Source organism: Muntiacus reevesi, chromosome 6 (genome assembly GCF_963930625.1).
Source record: "Muntiacus reevesi chromosome 6, mMunRee1.1, whole genome shotgun sequence".
In the NCBI taxonomy this organism is placed as follows: Eukaryota; Metazoa; Chordata; class Mammalia; order Artiodactyla; family Cervidae; genus Muntiacus; species Muntiacus reevesi.
Genome location: NC_089254.1, coordinates 62,937,379 through 62,955,140, shown reverse-complemented (window position 1 = coordinate 62,955,140; position 17,762 = coordinate 62,937,379). Strand labels below are relative to the sequence as shown.

General features: G+C 46.7%; 2 protein-coding genes across 4 annotated transcripts in view; one reads left to right on the top strand and one right to left on the bottom strand.

The window, feature by feature from the left end:
- WIPF3 (WAS/WASL interacting protein family member 3) overlaps positions 1–4,147 on the top strand; it is a 78,272-nt gene extending 74,125 nt beyond the window's left edge. Inside the window, exon 9 of the mRNA XM_065938727.1 lies at positions 1,960–4,147. Coding sequence (XP_065794799.1) covers positions 1,960–1,983 — 24 coding nt within the window. The 3' untranslated portion in view covers positions 1,984–4,147. The remainder of the gene's footprint in view (positions 1–1,959) is intronic.
- Positions 4,148–7,281: 3,134 nt separating this feature from the next.
- SCRN1 (secernin 1) overlaps positions 7,282–17,762 on the bottom strand; it is a 63,029-nt gene continuing 52,548 nt past the window's right edge. For all 3 annotated transcript variants that reach the window (XM_065939040.1, XM_065939038.1, XM_065939039.1), the window contains 2 exons: positions 13,555–13,735; positions 7,282–11,225 (listed from right to left, as the gene is read on the bottom strand). In XM_065939040.1, the coding sequence (XP_065795112.1) occupies positions 11,067–11,225; positions 13,555–13,735 (340 nt within the window). In that variant the 3' untranslated portion in view covers positions 7,282–11,066. The remainder of the gene's footprint in view (positions 11,226–13,554; positions 13,736–17,762) is intronic.

The following is a 17,762-nucleotide window of genomic DNA, read 5'->3' as shown; positions in this document are numbered from 1 at the left end:
CAGTTGTTGAGGTTTGCTTTCCCCTTCACATGAACAGCTTCATGTTTTACCTGGGGGAAGAAGCCACACGGGCACCTGTGTTTCCAGCTGGGGTGAAATGCTCATAATTTCAAAACTTGAGTGAAAGAGGGCTTCTCTGGAATCATCAGTAGCTGCTTTGGCAAGTGGGGCCCCTGGGAATCCCTCTGCAACCATCACCCCGTTCACTGCCATCATTTTTCCCTCATTACCCTGGTCTGAGAAGCCTGAGAGAAAAACTCTGTAACATGCATAAAACATAATTCAGTATCCTCTGTCATCTATAGAGTACCTGGTTTCTTACCACCACCACCCCCCAGGGGGGTGGGGGCACGGGTTTCCACCATCAACATTGTCATTTAACTTGACCAGTTTAGCCTCAAAATTCAAGTGCTGGTGGCTAGGGGACAGTTGGGGGTAGGGGGAAGCAGAGAGCTGCCCGTGTAAGACAGGCTTTGAAGAAACACCCTCATGCTCGCACAAGGCAACTTGAACACAGTGTGTTTTCTAAGCTGGGCGGAGATGACGTTTCTCAGGGCACAGGACAGGGTCTCATCTTTAAAGGCCCTTTGTTTCTTTGAAAACAGGGATTCTCTCCCCTCCTGGCCTCCAGTTTCAAAACTATGTGGCAAAAGGGCAGGACGCACAGGTTAGGTTGGACCCTGAAGGAAAAGGATGTGAGAAGGAATGAACTAGGTTCCTGGAAGCTGGGGGAGGTGAAGGTTCCTTGAAGGAGGACAAGCTCCCTCCTCCCCTTCTAACCACGGCTGATCCAATTTTGAGAACTGCAATAAACATTCTCGGATGATTGTAGGTTTAAAACTGGGTGGGTGTATGATTGTAGTTCAGAGAAGAAGGATATATACAGAGGAAAAAAAAAAAAGATAGGAAGAATATACACAAAGTTGTTAACAGGCATTCACTCTGCCAGCTTATGACTGAATTTGACTTATTAGTGCATTTATGCAATTTCTGAATTTTCTACAATAAATGCATTACTCCTGTGATCAGAAAAATATGGTAATAATCAAAATAATAGTCCCTACATTACACAACTTTTATAGTTTAGAGAACTTACATATGCTATTTCATTGGATCCTTTTTAGCAACTCTGTGATATACGCTGGAGAGATTTATCTTTAATGCCTTTTTTCCATATGAGAAAACCGAGCTCTGAGGGCTTAAGGAACTCACCTGAGGTCACACTTACAGACCTCTGACTCCTTGTCCAGTGCTCCTTCCACTGAACCTCACTGCCTGTTTCCCTGGGACGTCAGAATTGCCAGGACAGGAGTCACCCTCACCTTCAGATGTTATAAGCATGATGGAACATTCCATACTGTCCAGTCCCTAACCTCATGGCAGGCACACATCTGAATCCCCTGAGCCCATAAAGTCTAGTCAAGGATGGACTGTAGTCTATCTTGGGCATCCCATAGTCAAGAAGATCTTTATGTGTAGGTGGACACCATGTTAATTCATTTTTCACTCCAGTGAGGCAAAAAGAAATTGACCAGAGAAATCACGGGGTTTCAGACATGGTGAACAGTGCCCCGGGGGTGCTCTTCTTTTATGGGCCAGAGCCCAAGTGATCCATGCAAGGCTGGGAGCCCTAAACTGGAAATCTGAAAGCCCAGGGTCCTTTCTCTCTTTCATTGCCTTGTCTTGAGATCGCGACCAAGTTCTTAGCTTTTCTTGAGCTTGCCGTCAAGTGGTTTGCTGGTACTTGGTCCCTAAAACGTTTTTTATGACATTCGGTCCCCACCTGAAACAAGCTACACTTTCATTCCTTCTCCACCCATGACCCCATGGGTGAAGACCAGCACCTTGCACATGATGGAACCATCAGACCCTGGCAACTTTGCAGGCATGAGGGATAGCCAGCCCTGGGGATGGTTCGTTGACCTTTGACCCCACCTGGTAACTGTTGTGTTTCCACAGTTAGCCCTTAAGACGCTCCGGTGAGAAGACGGATGAAGCCAGCGTCCCGTGGGCCATCTGGAAGTCCACATGGCAGGGTGGGCATCCCCAGGAGGACGTCAGGCCTCACCACTCTCAAGTCGGAGTTCAGCCGACACACGGGCTCTGAATGGAGCGTTTACTTATTGTAAATACGTGTTTTGCACAGGCTTTAAATCAGTATTATAGTTGACTATTATTTGAATAATTTAAAACACACAGACATTATCTCTCCATTTCTTAAAGTGCACCTTGGCACAGGTGGCAGCCTTGTCCCACCGCACAGTGTCCATTCCACGACTGTAAATACGTCTGCAGGCTGGCCCTCCCTAGACTCAGAACAGTTTATAGAAGACTCCTTAGATTCCCAAAGTCATAGTATCCACAACGGCTTCTTATTGGCATGATTTTTCTAGTCTCATCACACAAACTGCAAAATCAAACCAGGTAATGCCTTATGAACGACGCGGCTCCCCGAGAGTAGCGTGTCCCTCACGCAGATGCTGCCACACGGCCCCGGGTGGACTAGACGCCACGTCCCGCTCCCGTCCTGCAGTACAAGGATTCTTTTGCTGCCTCATGTAAATATAACACAGATCGAAAGCAAGAGTGGCCTCAGTCCCTCCAAGGCTGACCACAGGCCCCTGTGTAACTGAACAGTCCTACAAGTAGCCAACGCTCTTACTGTTTACACTGCCCCTCGTGCGCATGTTTCTGCAATGGTCCTTCCTGTCCCTCTGAGCCCTCATCCTGGCAGCCAGGGTGAGGTGAGCTGAAGGAGATTTCAGCATGTTCCCTGCAAATTAGAAACCTGCATAAGTCATCATTAATTCTGTCTCAGAAAGCTTTTCTTTTTCCTCCCCCCGAGTGCAGGGTTTATCATGGAAAGCATGACATGAAAAAGTATAGACTAAAACATATTCTGAAATACCTGCCTCAAATATTAAGTGTCCCCCACCCACCATTAGGAACCTGGATCCACCCATCAGGCAAACCTTAGTGCCCTTCTGAGCTGGTCTGAGAGTCCCCCAGTCCCTGTGGTGGCACCCCTCTAGAGGGGAGAAGTGTATGAGTTCAGCTAGCCCTGAATATGGATGGGTCAGGACTGGCTGTGACCTGTGGCCGCTCCTCTCATGCCCTTTTTCTGGGGCTGGCAAGGGAATGAAAGTGTGTTTTTGCTTGCTGTCTGACCTCATCCTTGGAGGGAAAGCTGTGACTGGAGGGAAAAAGAGAAAGAAGCAAACTGACCCCTCATCTGTGCTCAAAATAGCTGCAGATTAAAGGAAATCCAGGAGAGGTGGAAAGAAAACAGTGAAAAATGTTTCCTTTGAAACAGCCCACTCATGCTCTCACACCTTGAGGATGTAATGCCCAGAACATGCCATGCGCAGAAGGCAGACCGTTAGTGGGGTTTTGGCAAACATGTGACTGCATCCACCACCTCCTGTCTGGAATGGAGACTGACCCTGACGTGGTGTCCACCATCATTGCGTACTTTCTCATTCCAAACAGAAGCCACTGAGCAATGTCAAGTTCCCTTCCCTGGGGAATAAATCACACCAAACTGTAACAGCTAAATCAATGAAAAAGAAGCTTTTGCAGGTCATCAGCTGTGCGTATAGCTGATCTGTCTTACTGGTTCTGCAAGGTTTCCAAAAGGTCAGAACTTTTTTTATATAACACTATCCACTCCACCTCTCTCTCAGTTGTACAAAATAATTACAAGGGTTTTTTAACAATCATGATTAAGAAGGCGCTAGAAACCATTCCACCTTCGGAGTAGACTGCCTGCCCCGATGAGGTGTTTACATACTGATGTTATGTACCACTGGGACAAAATTCAAAATAAAACTATTCAAGGTCAGAGGGAAGAAACGTGCAGAAACCAAAAACTGCAATTAGGGAAAAATCTCAGGAATCTAGCATCACATCTCTACTCCAGACCCAGCACTGAATTCCTGCCCTTTGAACTCTTGTGGCAGGACAAATACTTCACCTCTGGACCACAAACTCAAACAGAGTGCCCCTCCCATCCTCGAGTAATCTCCCCAGCGCTGTGGTCTGTGACTTTCCCAGTGTTTCCCATGTATTTTATATTTATTGATCTTCCCTCTGCAGATTCATTTCTTTTATTAATAAACTTTAATAAGTGGGAATGCTTCCAGTTGTTTACTTGTTAAAGCCGACTGAAGGTTGCCAGCACCAATCTAAGCCAACCATCTTTAAGGATTAGAAAGGCTCAGACAGGATGCTGACACAGGACCCAGCACTTGCTGTAACATTCTGTGTTAGAAATGGGGCCTTTCTCTTTGGAGCTAAACTACAGCTAAACTAAACTACAGAATGTTTTCCTGACTTTTGTGGCTAATTAAATAGGTATTTGAGAAAACCAAGCAAGGGAAAAATTCAAATGTATTTTGTAACAAGTAGATAACACTATACTTATTCACTTTTATTAATATCAAACATGCTTACAAATTCTGCTAACTTGTGTTGAAATGGAGCAGCTTTCAACTTGAAGTGTACTTAGCACCACCCCCTCAGCTTAGCAAATGCCTTAAAAAATCTCCTGTGTGGAGCAGCTTCATCGCCGTCTGCATTATAGTGTCTTCAGGTGCCCTCTTTGGAACCTGGTACAGGGGAGATAAGGTTTACCTGATAGGTATGTTGGCTTCAGGGAAAACATGGATTGAATCTTGATTCTGCATCTTACAAGTTTAGGAAGTAACAAGTTTAACCAGTCTATGCCTCAGTTTCCTCATCTGTAATATAGGGGCATAAATATGTCCTTTAGTGCATAGCGGTGAAGATGGAGTAACATAACAGCTGGGCAAGCCTTTAATAACCCTTTAATAACCCTCAGGTCACAACAGACCCAGGTATCAGTTTGCACAGACACACACACACACACACACACACACACACACACACACACACACACACACACACACACACACACACACACACACACACACACACACTCTGCAGGGTACAGCAGTTTGCAGACCCAGGTATCAGTTTGCACAGACACACACACACACACTGCAGGGTATAAGCAGTTTGCTGATTACACATTCAGTCTCACACCCAGCTCTCGCTGGCTGTGTCTCAGGCATTCCATTCAGATGTTCACTGAGCTGCTCAGATCCCTAGCTCTGCTGCTGGATAACAAGGAGACAGCAGTAATTACAGTTCATAGATGCTCCTGAAATAAATCTCATCTAGAAACTAATTTCAAAGTTAGCTGCTACACACTTTGCATCTGAATTAGTTAAGGACCTGACTTGTTTTATCTGCTGTCTTTATTAGTAGAGGCACAGATAAGCTCTCACATGACCAAAAGGGCCCATCTGAGTGGAGAAGAAAAGCAATGGCCCAAGATAACTGACAAAATGGATGATGAACTTTAACCGTTGACTGTGGAGGTAGGTGAAGTGGCCATAGTTCCAGGCAACCCATGGAGTCCGGGTAGAAGAGGTGGTGCCTAGAAGGGGAAGGGGAGCAACTTAATGGGAAGGGCTGTGGACTCCAGAAGCAAGTTACAGGTTCTCAAACCATGCCCCCGGAGGCCTGACATCCTTCACGAACCTGTTACAAACTGAACTGCATCCTCCAAAACGTCCCATGTTCAACTCCTAACTCCATACCTCAGAAAGTAACCTTACTTAGGAATAGATTTGTTGCAGATATAAGTTCAGATGAGGTCTTACTGAAGTACGGTGGACCTTTAATCCAATATGACTGGTATCCTTATAAAAAGGAGAAATTTGGACACAGAGATATATACAGTGAGGATGCTGTATGAAGTCAGAGATGAGGGTGATGCTTCTACAAGTCAAGAAATGCTGAAGATTGCCAGCAAACCACCAGAAGGTGGGGAAGAAGTGTGGACAGGTTCTCCCTCACAACCCTCAGAAGGAACCAACTCTGCCAACATCTTGATCTTGGACTTCTAACCTCCAGACTGTGAGATAATAAATAGCCACCCAGTTTGTGGTCCTTTATTATGGCAGCCCTAGCAAATTAATACACACTCTGTTACCCTGGAACTTTGCAGGAGTTTATGTTGATGGAAAAAGAGCTGAGAATAAAACTAGAGTCAGCAGTTCCTTGTCATATAAATGGGGTCATCATTTACTCTGACCTTGACATAGGTCATTTGTTGCCAGTGACTAAGTCCTATTTTCAAGAACAAGACATTCGGTTGCATTTCCCTGTCACATGGAGACAGAATCATCGAAGTAACCTGGCATTTCTAGGTCACAAGAGTGGGACGAGCTGGTTTCTTTCTTAAGTGGCATCCTTTCCCCTAATGGAGTTTCTATTGGCTTTAAAATAAAGACACTTGGCATAGATGGCACCAGCCATTCTGATGATTTTTTTTTAATTTGGTAAAATACCCATTAACATAAAATTTACCATTTTAGTAATTTTTAAGTGTACAGTTCAGTTGTGTTAAGCAAATTCACTGTGTTGTGTGACCAGTCTCCAAAACTCTTTAATCATCTTGCAAAACTTAATACCCCTTAAACAAAGATTCCCCATTTTCCGTCCCAGCCCTCCAGCCCCTGGCAACCACCATTCTACTTTCAGGCTCTATGAGATTGACTACTCTTGGTGATTCATAAAACTGGAATCAAATAATATTTGACTTTTTTTTGAGAGTGGTTTATTTCATTTAACATAATGTCCTCGAAGCCCATCTATGTTGTAGCATGTGTCAAGAGTTTCCTTCCTTTATAAGGCTGAATATCCCATTGCTTGGCTATACGTATCATTTATTCATTCACTGATGGATACTTGGCTTGTTTCCACCTTCTGGTTATTATGACTAATGCTAGTATGAATATGGGAATAAAAAAAATCTCTTTGAGGTATTCCACCTTCAACTCTTTTGAGTATATACTCAAAAATAAAATTGTTGGCTTATACGGCTTAATTCTTTTTAATTTTTTGAGAAACCTCCATATTGTTTTCCATATCAGCTGTACCATTTTATATCCCCATCAACAGTGCAGAGGGTTACAATTTCTCCACATCCTCACCAACAGCAATTTTCTGTTTTCTTGATCTCATCCTGTTTTCTTGATCTTATCCTGACGGGTGTGAGGTCGTATGTCATAGTTTTGTGTTTATTTTCAAGAGTGAATTTATCCACAAAATGGATAAATGAAGAAAATGCTTAACTGATTGGGTTTTCCAAAGATTCCAGTCATAAAATATATCCCCTTTCATACATTTTCTATGTTGTGGCTAATGCTCGCATTTATTAATGAAACACAAGACAGAAGAGGCCAAGGGACATTAATCTCAGTACTTTTTTATTGTACGTTTGATGTATTTAGGGACAGTTCCAAGGGCAAGCACTGGATGGGAAAGTTATCTGGTTTGTAGATATTTGTACAAAAGGCTTTTAAGACGACACAGTCAGTTCCCACTGCAGGAAACAGAAAGGTTCTCCTTTTTTATTATTCCCTGCCCCTAGCGCTTTCCAGCTCGCACATTCAACTTCTCACAACAGGACCGCAAACATATACATATTCATCCCCACGAGAAATCCGCATGTGACATCTTGGGATGTTTGGATGCAATCAGATAAAGCACGTTTGACACAAACCACGGGAGAGGAGCTGGGACTTAAGACCATGTGGAATGAAAGGCCACGACTACAGACAAGCGCAGGCAGCGCTGGGCTGCGTGACCCGCCGCCCGGCCCTCCCCCGGCCCCCACCTCCCCGGGAAAGCTCAGCTGAAGACCTTCCCCAGAAACGCCTGGACTACCCCTCAGCCAAGAACGCAGTCAGTGGTTTCTCAACAGACACACTGGCCCCATCTGGCTTTCCTGGGCTGGGCAGAACTTTGTAACAACCGGACCCACTTGGGAGGACAGCGGGGAGCAAAGGAGTTTGCCTCGTTGATAATTATTTTTTACACCTAATAAATCCATCCAAAAGTGAAGGAACTTCACTGCTAATATCTAATAGGCACAGACTTGCTCTGTTAGCTTATAAGAATGACTCTTTCTAATAATAACACTGTCTTATGTTACTGGGCACTAAAGAATCACCGTAATTTCAAGTATGTCCTTATTCTACCTAAAATTCCAAACCATCTCCAAGGATGAAGGAGTACTACTTCTGCTTTGCTAATTTACTTTTACTGGAGCTTCTGCTCCTCCTCAGAGTGAGTGGTAAATCCCATCTACTGCCAAGACTAACTAGCTTATGTGTGGTTACGGAGCGTGAGAACAGGGGAGAGAGTCTGTCCTTCAAGGCCACGTCTTCCTTCTGCACAAGGCATGCACAGTCCCCTCCCGTCCCCCAGATCGTAATGGATACACAAATGGTATTTTAGGAAGCTATTTACACACTGACCTCTAAACATTAATTTTCATAGTTCACCTTGCATATATTCATTTTCCCCATACTGCCTTTAGAAAATCAATCCCTGGTCAAGAAGTTATCCATGTAATGATAAGCATTTTTCAAAAACAGAGTCTGTTAGGAGCATTTAAAAACAAACATTCCCCCCCAGCAAGTGTCCTCAAAATCCAACTGCATATTTCAAACTGTTACTGTTGCTAGACGTGAACATCCACATCAGCAGATTCTTTGCTCTCTTCTTGTCTTTCCCCATGCATCCCAATGCACAAAGAATCTCTCCACTGCTATTATTCAAGCTTTAACTGTACACTTCTGTACAAGTCTAATAAAAGCATCCCAGCCTCTTTAACTTCTGCCACGAAAGGGCTGTCCCGCCCTCTAGTGGTAAGACAGTGGCATCACAATTGTGATAATAGCAACCCACACACCTCTTAGCTATAGTTAGCCTTTTTCTGGGTTGCTGGACTAAGGTCAATGTCCTTAACAGAAGTGGTCATTGTTGTTTCCCACTGCACAGTGGCTGGGTAATGGCATAAGGCTGGCTGGGTAATCCGTGACCTTTGCTTGGCCCATAATAATGAAAGCTGGGCCTCTGGGTAATTTATTCTCACTAGACTTCTTTTGCTCAAACCCCTAATCACCTTGGATATCTCAGACATGCCAGGTCTGAGGAACTGTTTCTATGACAGGGGAAGGGGAGACCACGTGGTACAATTTTGTAGTGGCTTTTTGCATCATCTTGCTTTAAAGAACCACTCAGCAAGTGGGCTTGGGAGGGGATGAGGTGCCTGTGTCATCCTCAAGGCTTGCCCTTCCCCACTCAGCAGCTGTAGACGCTCTCAGAATGGCCATGCCACCTAAGAGGAGACCCTAAGCTCTCACTGAAAGCTCAGGCCAAACCCAGACAAAATTCAGCAACCACAAGCTGCTGGGAACAGTCACTGTTAATTTTTTCAGCTCAAATATTGCTCCCATGTCTCATCACTCACAGTAATTTTATATACAGAATTTTCAAAACTTCTGGGCAAAAAACTCACAGTGCTCTTATGCCTACACTCTTAGAGGGGAGCTAGTAGAAAAAAAGATTTGTTCCAGTAACACCTGTGACCCTGTGTCTACGTCTGTGTCTGGGGCCCAATTCCTCTCCAGCTCTCATGGCATATGATACATTGCAGCTGGAAAAGGAGTCTAACTGGAAGTCATTTCTGACTCCTGACACTCATAGTATTTCCATTTGCAAATACCTATCACCAGTGAAGGTGACGGCCCAGACGGTACAGGTCAGGCTGGAGAAGTGAAGCCGCAGCCCTCCCACCCATTGCTATATTAACATGCACACCTCTCCTCATCGCTTCCTCTGTCCATGTCACGAGTGGTTGAGAGTTTCAATAACTGGAGGTAAGACCCCTGCCACCACCACCACCTGCCCACTTCAGCTACTAGCCTGAAAGTGGCTACCTGGCCATGTGGGGCACGAAGAACAAAGGGAAAGATCAGGGCAAGCCAGGTGCTTTCTCCACAGCTTTGTGGGCTGTGACAGGGTTGGGCAGGGAGGGCGGGGGTGGCACTGTCCCCTGGAGCGAAATGCTTCTCCATCCATCTGTCGCCTTCCTGCCCTCTGTCTCCCTGTGCTGAGCCCATCTGGTCTTCTTCGCATGCTCTCCTGAGCTCTGCTGGTAAGTTAGATCCTTCGTGCGCCCACAACATGGGAAACAAATCAGTTTAATTAAAGTCTCTGCTGAGATAATGGGGTGACTGCTCAGATTCCAGCTACTTTAACTAGAATCTAAACAGCCAAAAGTTTCTCCTTTTCCTTCCCTCATTAGCTGAGAAATTTGCAGCTTTGTGGGGTGGAACTCTGCCACAGGCCCATTTAATTAATTGTAAACTAGATGGCAGTAACTAGGCCCAGAATCATTTCAAGACACAAGCGCATCTGCAGGTGAGCAGCAGGGACAGCCCCTCGCCTTGTAGGAGAGCCACGCCCGGATCAGGAGTGTTACCTGTGCAGCTGCCCCGGAATCCCTACGGGGGCGGGGGGTAGGTTCCAGCTCACACAGCAGGTGGAAGCCGTCTGTGTGGATCCACCACACACGACCACCGTGCACAGGTTCTTTCGGATCAAGAGAATCCGGATGGAGCTGTGCCTGGAGCCAGCGGAGCCCCCCTCATTCCTTCCCACTTGTTTCGCATCTCAGAAGACACAGCTGGGGGCATTCCGCGTTACTGGCCTGCAACTCAGTGGAAGCCTCCCTCCAGCACACACAGAGAAGGCTCAGGGCCAGACAAACGCCTTTTGTTAACCTGAAAGAAATCGCTACTCAAAGAGTAAGACCAAGAGATTTTGCCTTTCCCGCAAACTCGGCGCCAAGGAGCCTGTCTTTCGCGGCTTTCATGGACTCTAGTCCTCCCATGAAAAGGCTAATGTGTCCATTGTCACTGAAATACAATAATAGCAGCTTAAAATCCACAGTCAGTCATACGATCGGACAACAGGCAAGGGGATACACATTACACTGCAGAAGGAGGGGATCTACGCTGCAGAAGGGGGCGGCGTTGTGAGCTTCAAGGCAGAACACAAGGGGACAGTGTGACTTTGACACATCTGAACTTTCTCATTTTACTCGGAAAGGAGAGTGGTTTGTTTTGCTGGTAATTTAGTAAGGTGGGAAATTTTAAATAAGAAGGGGAAAGGGAATGCTTACTTCACTTAAAGAACTTAATCTCCGTGTCCACACAGTCATAGAAGAGATCCCCCACTTCGGCGGGGTCCAGGGGGTCACTGCTGGTCAGGATTTCCTCCATGGCTTCCAGGCCTTGCTTCTCTAGTTCCAGCATTGTCTTCCTCAGCTTCTGACCTTGCTCCTGAGAAGGACAAAAAGAGCGGGGGCCACTGCAGAGGATGCTGAAAGCCCCCTGAGGGCCCACCCCCACTCCATTCAGTGCAGGACGGCCACTGGGTGCTTCTAAAGTCCCAGTGTGGTGATGTCACTGCTCCGCCTGGAATACTTACAGAGTTCCCACTGCATTCAGGATGCAATCCAGACTCCTGAATGACAGTGGAAAAGGTCCTGTGCAGTCCACAGGCTCCTGCTTGTCACCTCCTGCCTTGCCTCCTGCATCTCCTTTCTCTGCAGCCAGACTGAATTAGCTGCCTTCCTCCAACCCATGATACTCCTCCTCGCCACTGCACAGGCCACCCTGCCCCCTGCCTAAACCTGGTCAGCTCGTGCCCACCTTCAGAATGCCCTTCCTCTGGGCTCCCCCATCCAATGCCTTTCCTTCTGCCATGGCTGTTCTCTTCCTGTCTTGTGATGGTCTGTCTACTCACCTGTGTCCCCCGTTAGACCACAATCACCCAGGGAATAATAACTAGGTGGATCTCTATGCTCCTCCGTGGGACAAAGGAGGCACTATCAACAATGACTTTTGAATGAACAAATGGATCCATGAATGGCGTGTCTATCCCCAATTTACTTTTTCTTCTGAAGGGGTGACATCTCTCCTTCCAAGTGAGAGTCACTCATTCGCAGTGGATGACAGTGAGAAGCTTTCGTTTGTCCAGTTACTCCCAGAACAGAGAAACAGATGTCACCATTCATCCACCATCTCCCAGTGCTGCCTTAACTCAAACCAATGGTCATTTTCAAATTTCAAAGTCCACCCAGCCTCATCTATCTCATCTCTTGGAAATTTTGTGTAGGATGCCTCAGAACACTCGGGCCTTCCTACCCCTGCCTTCATTTGCCAAATAACCAGAAAACTGTGCATCAGGGAGTATCATTTTCCCCCTACTCAGGTTAACTGTCATCCACCTAAAACATGCACCATCAGAAAGCAGGGCAGGCAGCCCTGGACAGAGCTCCATGCAGCGCACTGGCAGCATTCCAGTTACAGGGACACATCTGGCAGGTAGAACAAATATCAAGAAACTGTGTGACTTTTACATGTCAGAACGGTCATTTCTGGGGCACAGAAGAGCAAGTTCTAGAAACAGTGAGACTACTCTTCTCGGAGATGCTTTCTGAACTCACTTGGATTTACTGTTGATGTTGCCCTTCTTTATAGCCTTTTTAGAAAGTCCACTATACCAGATGAAAGAGAATAACCTTACCCAGTCCATGCAAAATGTGTGCACCAATTCCCTATAAGATGTCCCTCTTTTCAAGACAAAATGGAACTTTACAAGTTGTTAAATAAATGCTTGGGAAGCAGATAAGCATCTAACAGCTACGTTCCTTCCTTCTCTGTCAGTGAAATAGAAGCCTGGAGGGACTTCCCTAGTGGTCCAGTGGTTGAGAATCCCCCTCCCAACGCAGGGGACGCAGGTTCAATCCCTGGTCAGGGAACTAAGATCCCACATGTCATGGGGTAATAAGCCCGTGTGCCACAACAACTGAGCCTGCACTCTAGAGCCCACATTCCACAACTAGAGAGAAAAGTGCGATGAAGACCCAGCACAGCCAAAATTGTTTAAAAAATATATAGGCTTGGATTTTACTTGAAAGCCTATCACTAACAGCAGCTATTGGCATATATTGAATATCGTTCTTGTTTGAATTAATGTAACTTTAGTAACCAAAGTTTTGGGTGGAGGAGGGAGGGTTGCACTTTGAAGAATAACTGTTTTAAAACCGACAATTAATTTAAAAACTTTTTACATGAAAAAAAGGTACAAAATTTAAAATTTAGCATTTTAACCATTTTTAAGCATACAGTTCAGTGGCATAAATACATTCACAATGATGCAACCATCACCACCAACCATCTCCAGGGATTTTTTTTGAAGAATCACTTTAAAAAAAAAAAAACAAAAAAACTACGACTCCATCTTTAAAGTGCTGCCATAATACAACTTTTTACCTCCAAAAGTATACAAAGAATTTCTGACTGCAGAAAACCAGTTCTCCCAACTAGTACTGCACGTTTCTGTTATTCCCAAGTGGACAGTAAGTAAAAGAGGGATATTCTTAGGCCACTGCATTTTGAATAACATCAAAAGTGGAGGCTTGCTTTCACTGGATTTTGAGAGGCTGGTTGGAACAATTACCACCAGCATTCTAGCGAGGGCCTCGGGAGCCTGGGTTTCTGGAAGCAGACTAGCTGGAGAGGAGGAGAATGATGAGCTTGTTATCCGCTTTCCGGTCTCCTTCCCGATGACCTCACCCGCTCCAGGGCCCCCAGCCAGGCTCACCTCATCACTCTCCAGGACGGCACGGGCCCACTCGTGCGCCTTGTACAGATCGTGCCGGCGGTCTGGCTTCTCCTGGAACCGAGGCTCCTTTTTGGCTGGGTCATCGTCTCCAAAACAGGGAGACTGTGCTTTGGGGACTAGTTTTACATCATCGACAAAGATGAAAGGCTTGAATATGGACCTGGAGAGAAAGGAGAGTGCTTCAGCCAAACCACGTTCAGGGCGTGAGGACAGCAAACATTCCCGGGGTCAGTTCCTGGTGGGTGGTGGGCGGGTGCCTCCTGAGAGAGAGAGAGTGCCAACTGCATATTTTAGTGACTGTTTTAATAAAACTAACTGCCGATTATAAGTTGCAAAGTGTTCTATTTACAGTGAGGAGACATCAACACAGACTAGCTTTATTCTGGGAAGGCCATTTGAGAGCTCCTTTCACAGTTCCATGAACACACACATGGGGCTTTGAGCAAAGGGCATAATGGGCCACCGATCTGAGTTAGCCTTTCGCCACCATGGTCCACAGAAAGAGGCCCCCTGGAAAGGCAGGGTCTGAGATCTCATCTTTATTTTTTTTAGGTTCTACCTTATTTGAAAATGTTTGGAATATCTCTGATAGACCCAAGGAGGGCACAGATGAAGACGGATGACCAAAACATAATCCCAGGGGCCCCAGAGAGGGCACGCCATAGAGAACAGAAGTCTGGTTGTGTGAGAGGGCAGCCGAGGGCAGAGTAGGCGGCTGAAGCAAAACCTCTTTGATTCGGCTCTTTTGGCACAAGGGGTGTAACTCAGGGGACATGGATCTGCATGCGAGTGCCCATGTGTGTGTGCACATGTGTGCGTGTATATACCTGTGCATACCTGGGCACACAGCAACACACCCCTCCAGATGTGCACACACCCTGAAACAGCCGGGTATCTAAGAAACTGCATCTTGGGACTCTAGGCCAATGGGGTCTGTGGCGACCGCAGCTGCCTACAACAGTAGGGAGACAGCTTTCCTCTCCCAGCTCTGCACCCACCAAGAACACAGCTGGATCAAAACAGCATTCTGGGGGAGCACAGGCACCTCTGGGCCCCGAGGGTGGCCTGTTTTCAATCACACCATGGGGGCACCTGCAAAAACAGTCGGAGAGGATGAGACATACCCACACCCAGGTGTCTGGCTCGACTGGGGTTATTCTCTGTCCTCCTAACTTAGTGCACCTTGACCCACTCTGTGCCTCCAATGGGTGAGAAGTGAGCTGGGAAGTTGAATCCCTGAGCCCCGAGATCCCCGGGCTAGAGGCAGCCAAAGCAGCTTTCCCAGTGTGCCACACATTTTCACATACACCACCACCTGCAAAGCACTGGGAACCCGTGACCCTTGCACCCGAACTGTGTCCTTGGACTTGAGCATCAGTATCACCCTCAGGCCCCGTCCTGCTGACCAGACCTGCCTGTTAAGGTCCCCAGGGGACAGATGACATCCAAGTCTGAGGAGCAGGACCAGAGACAAGAGTAACCAGCAGCGACCCCTCACATTAGTTCCCTGAGGTTATCAAGGGACAAGGACTCAGGTGAGATAAAGACCCTGATCACAGCACGAAAGATACTTAAGCTCATCTTAATTTCATTTGAATACTGAAAGCAGTTGCACCCTAAGCTTGTGAAGTGGGTGAAATGAGTTTAGTCGTTCAGTTGTGTCCGACTCTTTGTGACCGCATGGACCATATCCTGCCAGGCTCCTCTGTCCATGGGATTCTCCAGGCAAGAATACTGGAGAGGGTTGCAATGCCCTTCTCCAGGGAATCTTCCTGACCCAGGGATAGAACCCAAGTCTCCTGTATTGCAGGCAGATTCTTTACTGTCTGAGCCACCACGGAGGTGAAGTGGGTGGGACTGGTTAAGCTCTGTTCTCTGTAGGTGATGCCAACACACACAGGAAACGGGCTCTGTGCACCGAAAAGTATGAGGCATAGGCACATGGGCTGGACCTAATTCCACAAGGCCAAGTCCTCCCAAAATCCTTCCCTCCCTGAGATACCAGGAGCCGCCTTACACAGAGGTAACACTCACTACCACCTGCTACCGCCTCCTGGAAATGCAGCACTTCTCTTTCCTCCTCCTGAATGTCAAGTGAGTGAGTGTTCAAAGTGGAAGGAAATAATTCAGAATTTTAAAATGTCTACCAAATTTTGATCCCATAGAGTTGAATTCTCCAACTGGTCATTTGGTTGAGGGCATTTTGAGGGTTTACTGGAAGAGGGTAATGAATGGGGAGGGATAGAAGAGGCGGTGATAAGGCAGAGTCCAGCAGAGAACTAACTGCCTCCAGGCCCCTCTGGTCTCAGAAAACACAGCAGCCTCAGAGCAGGCAAGCATCCTACCCTTCCGGGCCTGACAGCCCTCGGGGTTCCCTGAAAACTCAGTGCGCATACACCGCCTTCTAGCAGACTGGAAGCCTCCTGCAGCCTCCTTGGCCTGCACTGAGACCCCTTGAGAGACCCTGCAGCCCAGAGCCTGCATAGTTCATATCTCCTCCCTAGGCCTGGCATTGCACAACAGGGGTCAGAGCCAGCGCTCCTGTAGGCTTCAGCTTGGACTTGGTGGTGAGGCTGGGGCAGGCTCAACCATGGCGAGGCAGAGGATCGGCAGTGTCCAGGAGAGCCGCCGAGCCTGGGCTGCTGAGGAGACCCCTGGGGACAGGGGCCCTTCACACTGGCCCCAGGCCACACAGACGGTGCTCATTTCTGTATCCCATACAATCTCCCGAACTGAACCTCTCTTCTCCACCTCTCAAAAGTCCCAGTGAGAGTAATGTTTCATAGGCAAGCCTATCATTTAATTTTTGGAACTCTGTGCTTTACTTACTATGCGGCTCAGGACCATCTTGAAACTGGCCCCACGGGGAGAACCATGGCACCGGGTCCTCCTGAGCAACTGTCCAGGTCTGCCTGCCTCACCACAGCAGGGCAGGGAACTAGGCTGGACTCCGAATGCGGGTCTGCGTCCCCTCTTGACCTCTGACCAGCTGTGGGGCCCATCATTTTTCCTCTCTGTCTCTCAACGGGCTAAAATGATCTCTCCCTTTCAGATGCTAAAGCTATTGTGCTATTTCTCTTTCTATGTCATGAGGCTTATGAACCTGTGTTTTCAAGAAGTTCATGGTAAGCACAGTTGTGGTCATCTACACCCAATACACAAGATAACAGCAGAGTTAGGAAAAAAAAAGTCAAAACCCCCTGACTGATGGAACCTCAAGCCGGTCCACATTCATTGGCATGTGGAGGTTAGTGAGAGAGTGTCTGTGGCATTTGTTAACACAGGAGGGACTCTATGTTTATCCCTCCCATTCATCCATTTTAACTTTAAAAATAAGTAAGTTAATAATATGATGAGGTTTCTATAATATTCTAAAGCAGCCAAAGTCCTCCAAGAACTTTTTTTCCAAATTCTGTAAGGAACTCAGCATCCTCAGCTGCTAAAAACATGAAGTATACATTCGTCAGGTGGTTATGCTCACTTGGTCGTGTCAACTCTTTGCGACCCCATGGACTGTAGCCCGCCAGGCTCCTCTGTCCACGGGATTTTCCAGGTAAGAATACTGGAGTGGGTTGCCATTTCCTCCTCCAGGGGATCTATCTGACCCAAAGACTGAACCTGTGTCCCCTGCACTGGCAGCTGGATTATTTCACCATCAAATGGTTAAAGGGAGATTCTTTTTTGAGACTGAATAAATAAAATTATTGCCATAATAAACTGCAATAATATACCAGAATGTGGGAATCATCTATGATTCCATCCTGATCACTTATGTCTATAGATCCAAAAAAGGGCAACCTGGAAAACTCAGTGGTTTCCAAATGTTTTGATTTCTTACCAAACATTACAGAAAATCATATTAAAAATCCAAGTAGGTGAGAACATACTCTGACATTTTCCCAAAAGTGAACCTCAGATGGTAGCTTCTTAAATGCCACTTGAATGAATGTATGTTCAGAGAGATGAAATGACTTGATCAAGACCATATATCCAGCCAGCGGCAAAGCTGAACTGCCTGTGGGTCATGACCACCCCTCCCAGCACACCCAGCCAGGGTGGGGCCCAGTTCATCACTCATAGCGAGCACCCCAAGAGCGGTTCATGGCTGACTCTGACACAGAACTCTAGTATGACTGGCCAGCTCACATTTCTTACTTCAAACATGGCTGTGTTCTTACCGATGATGC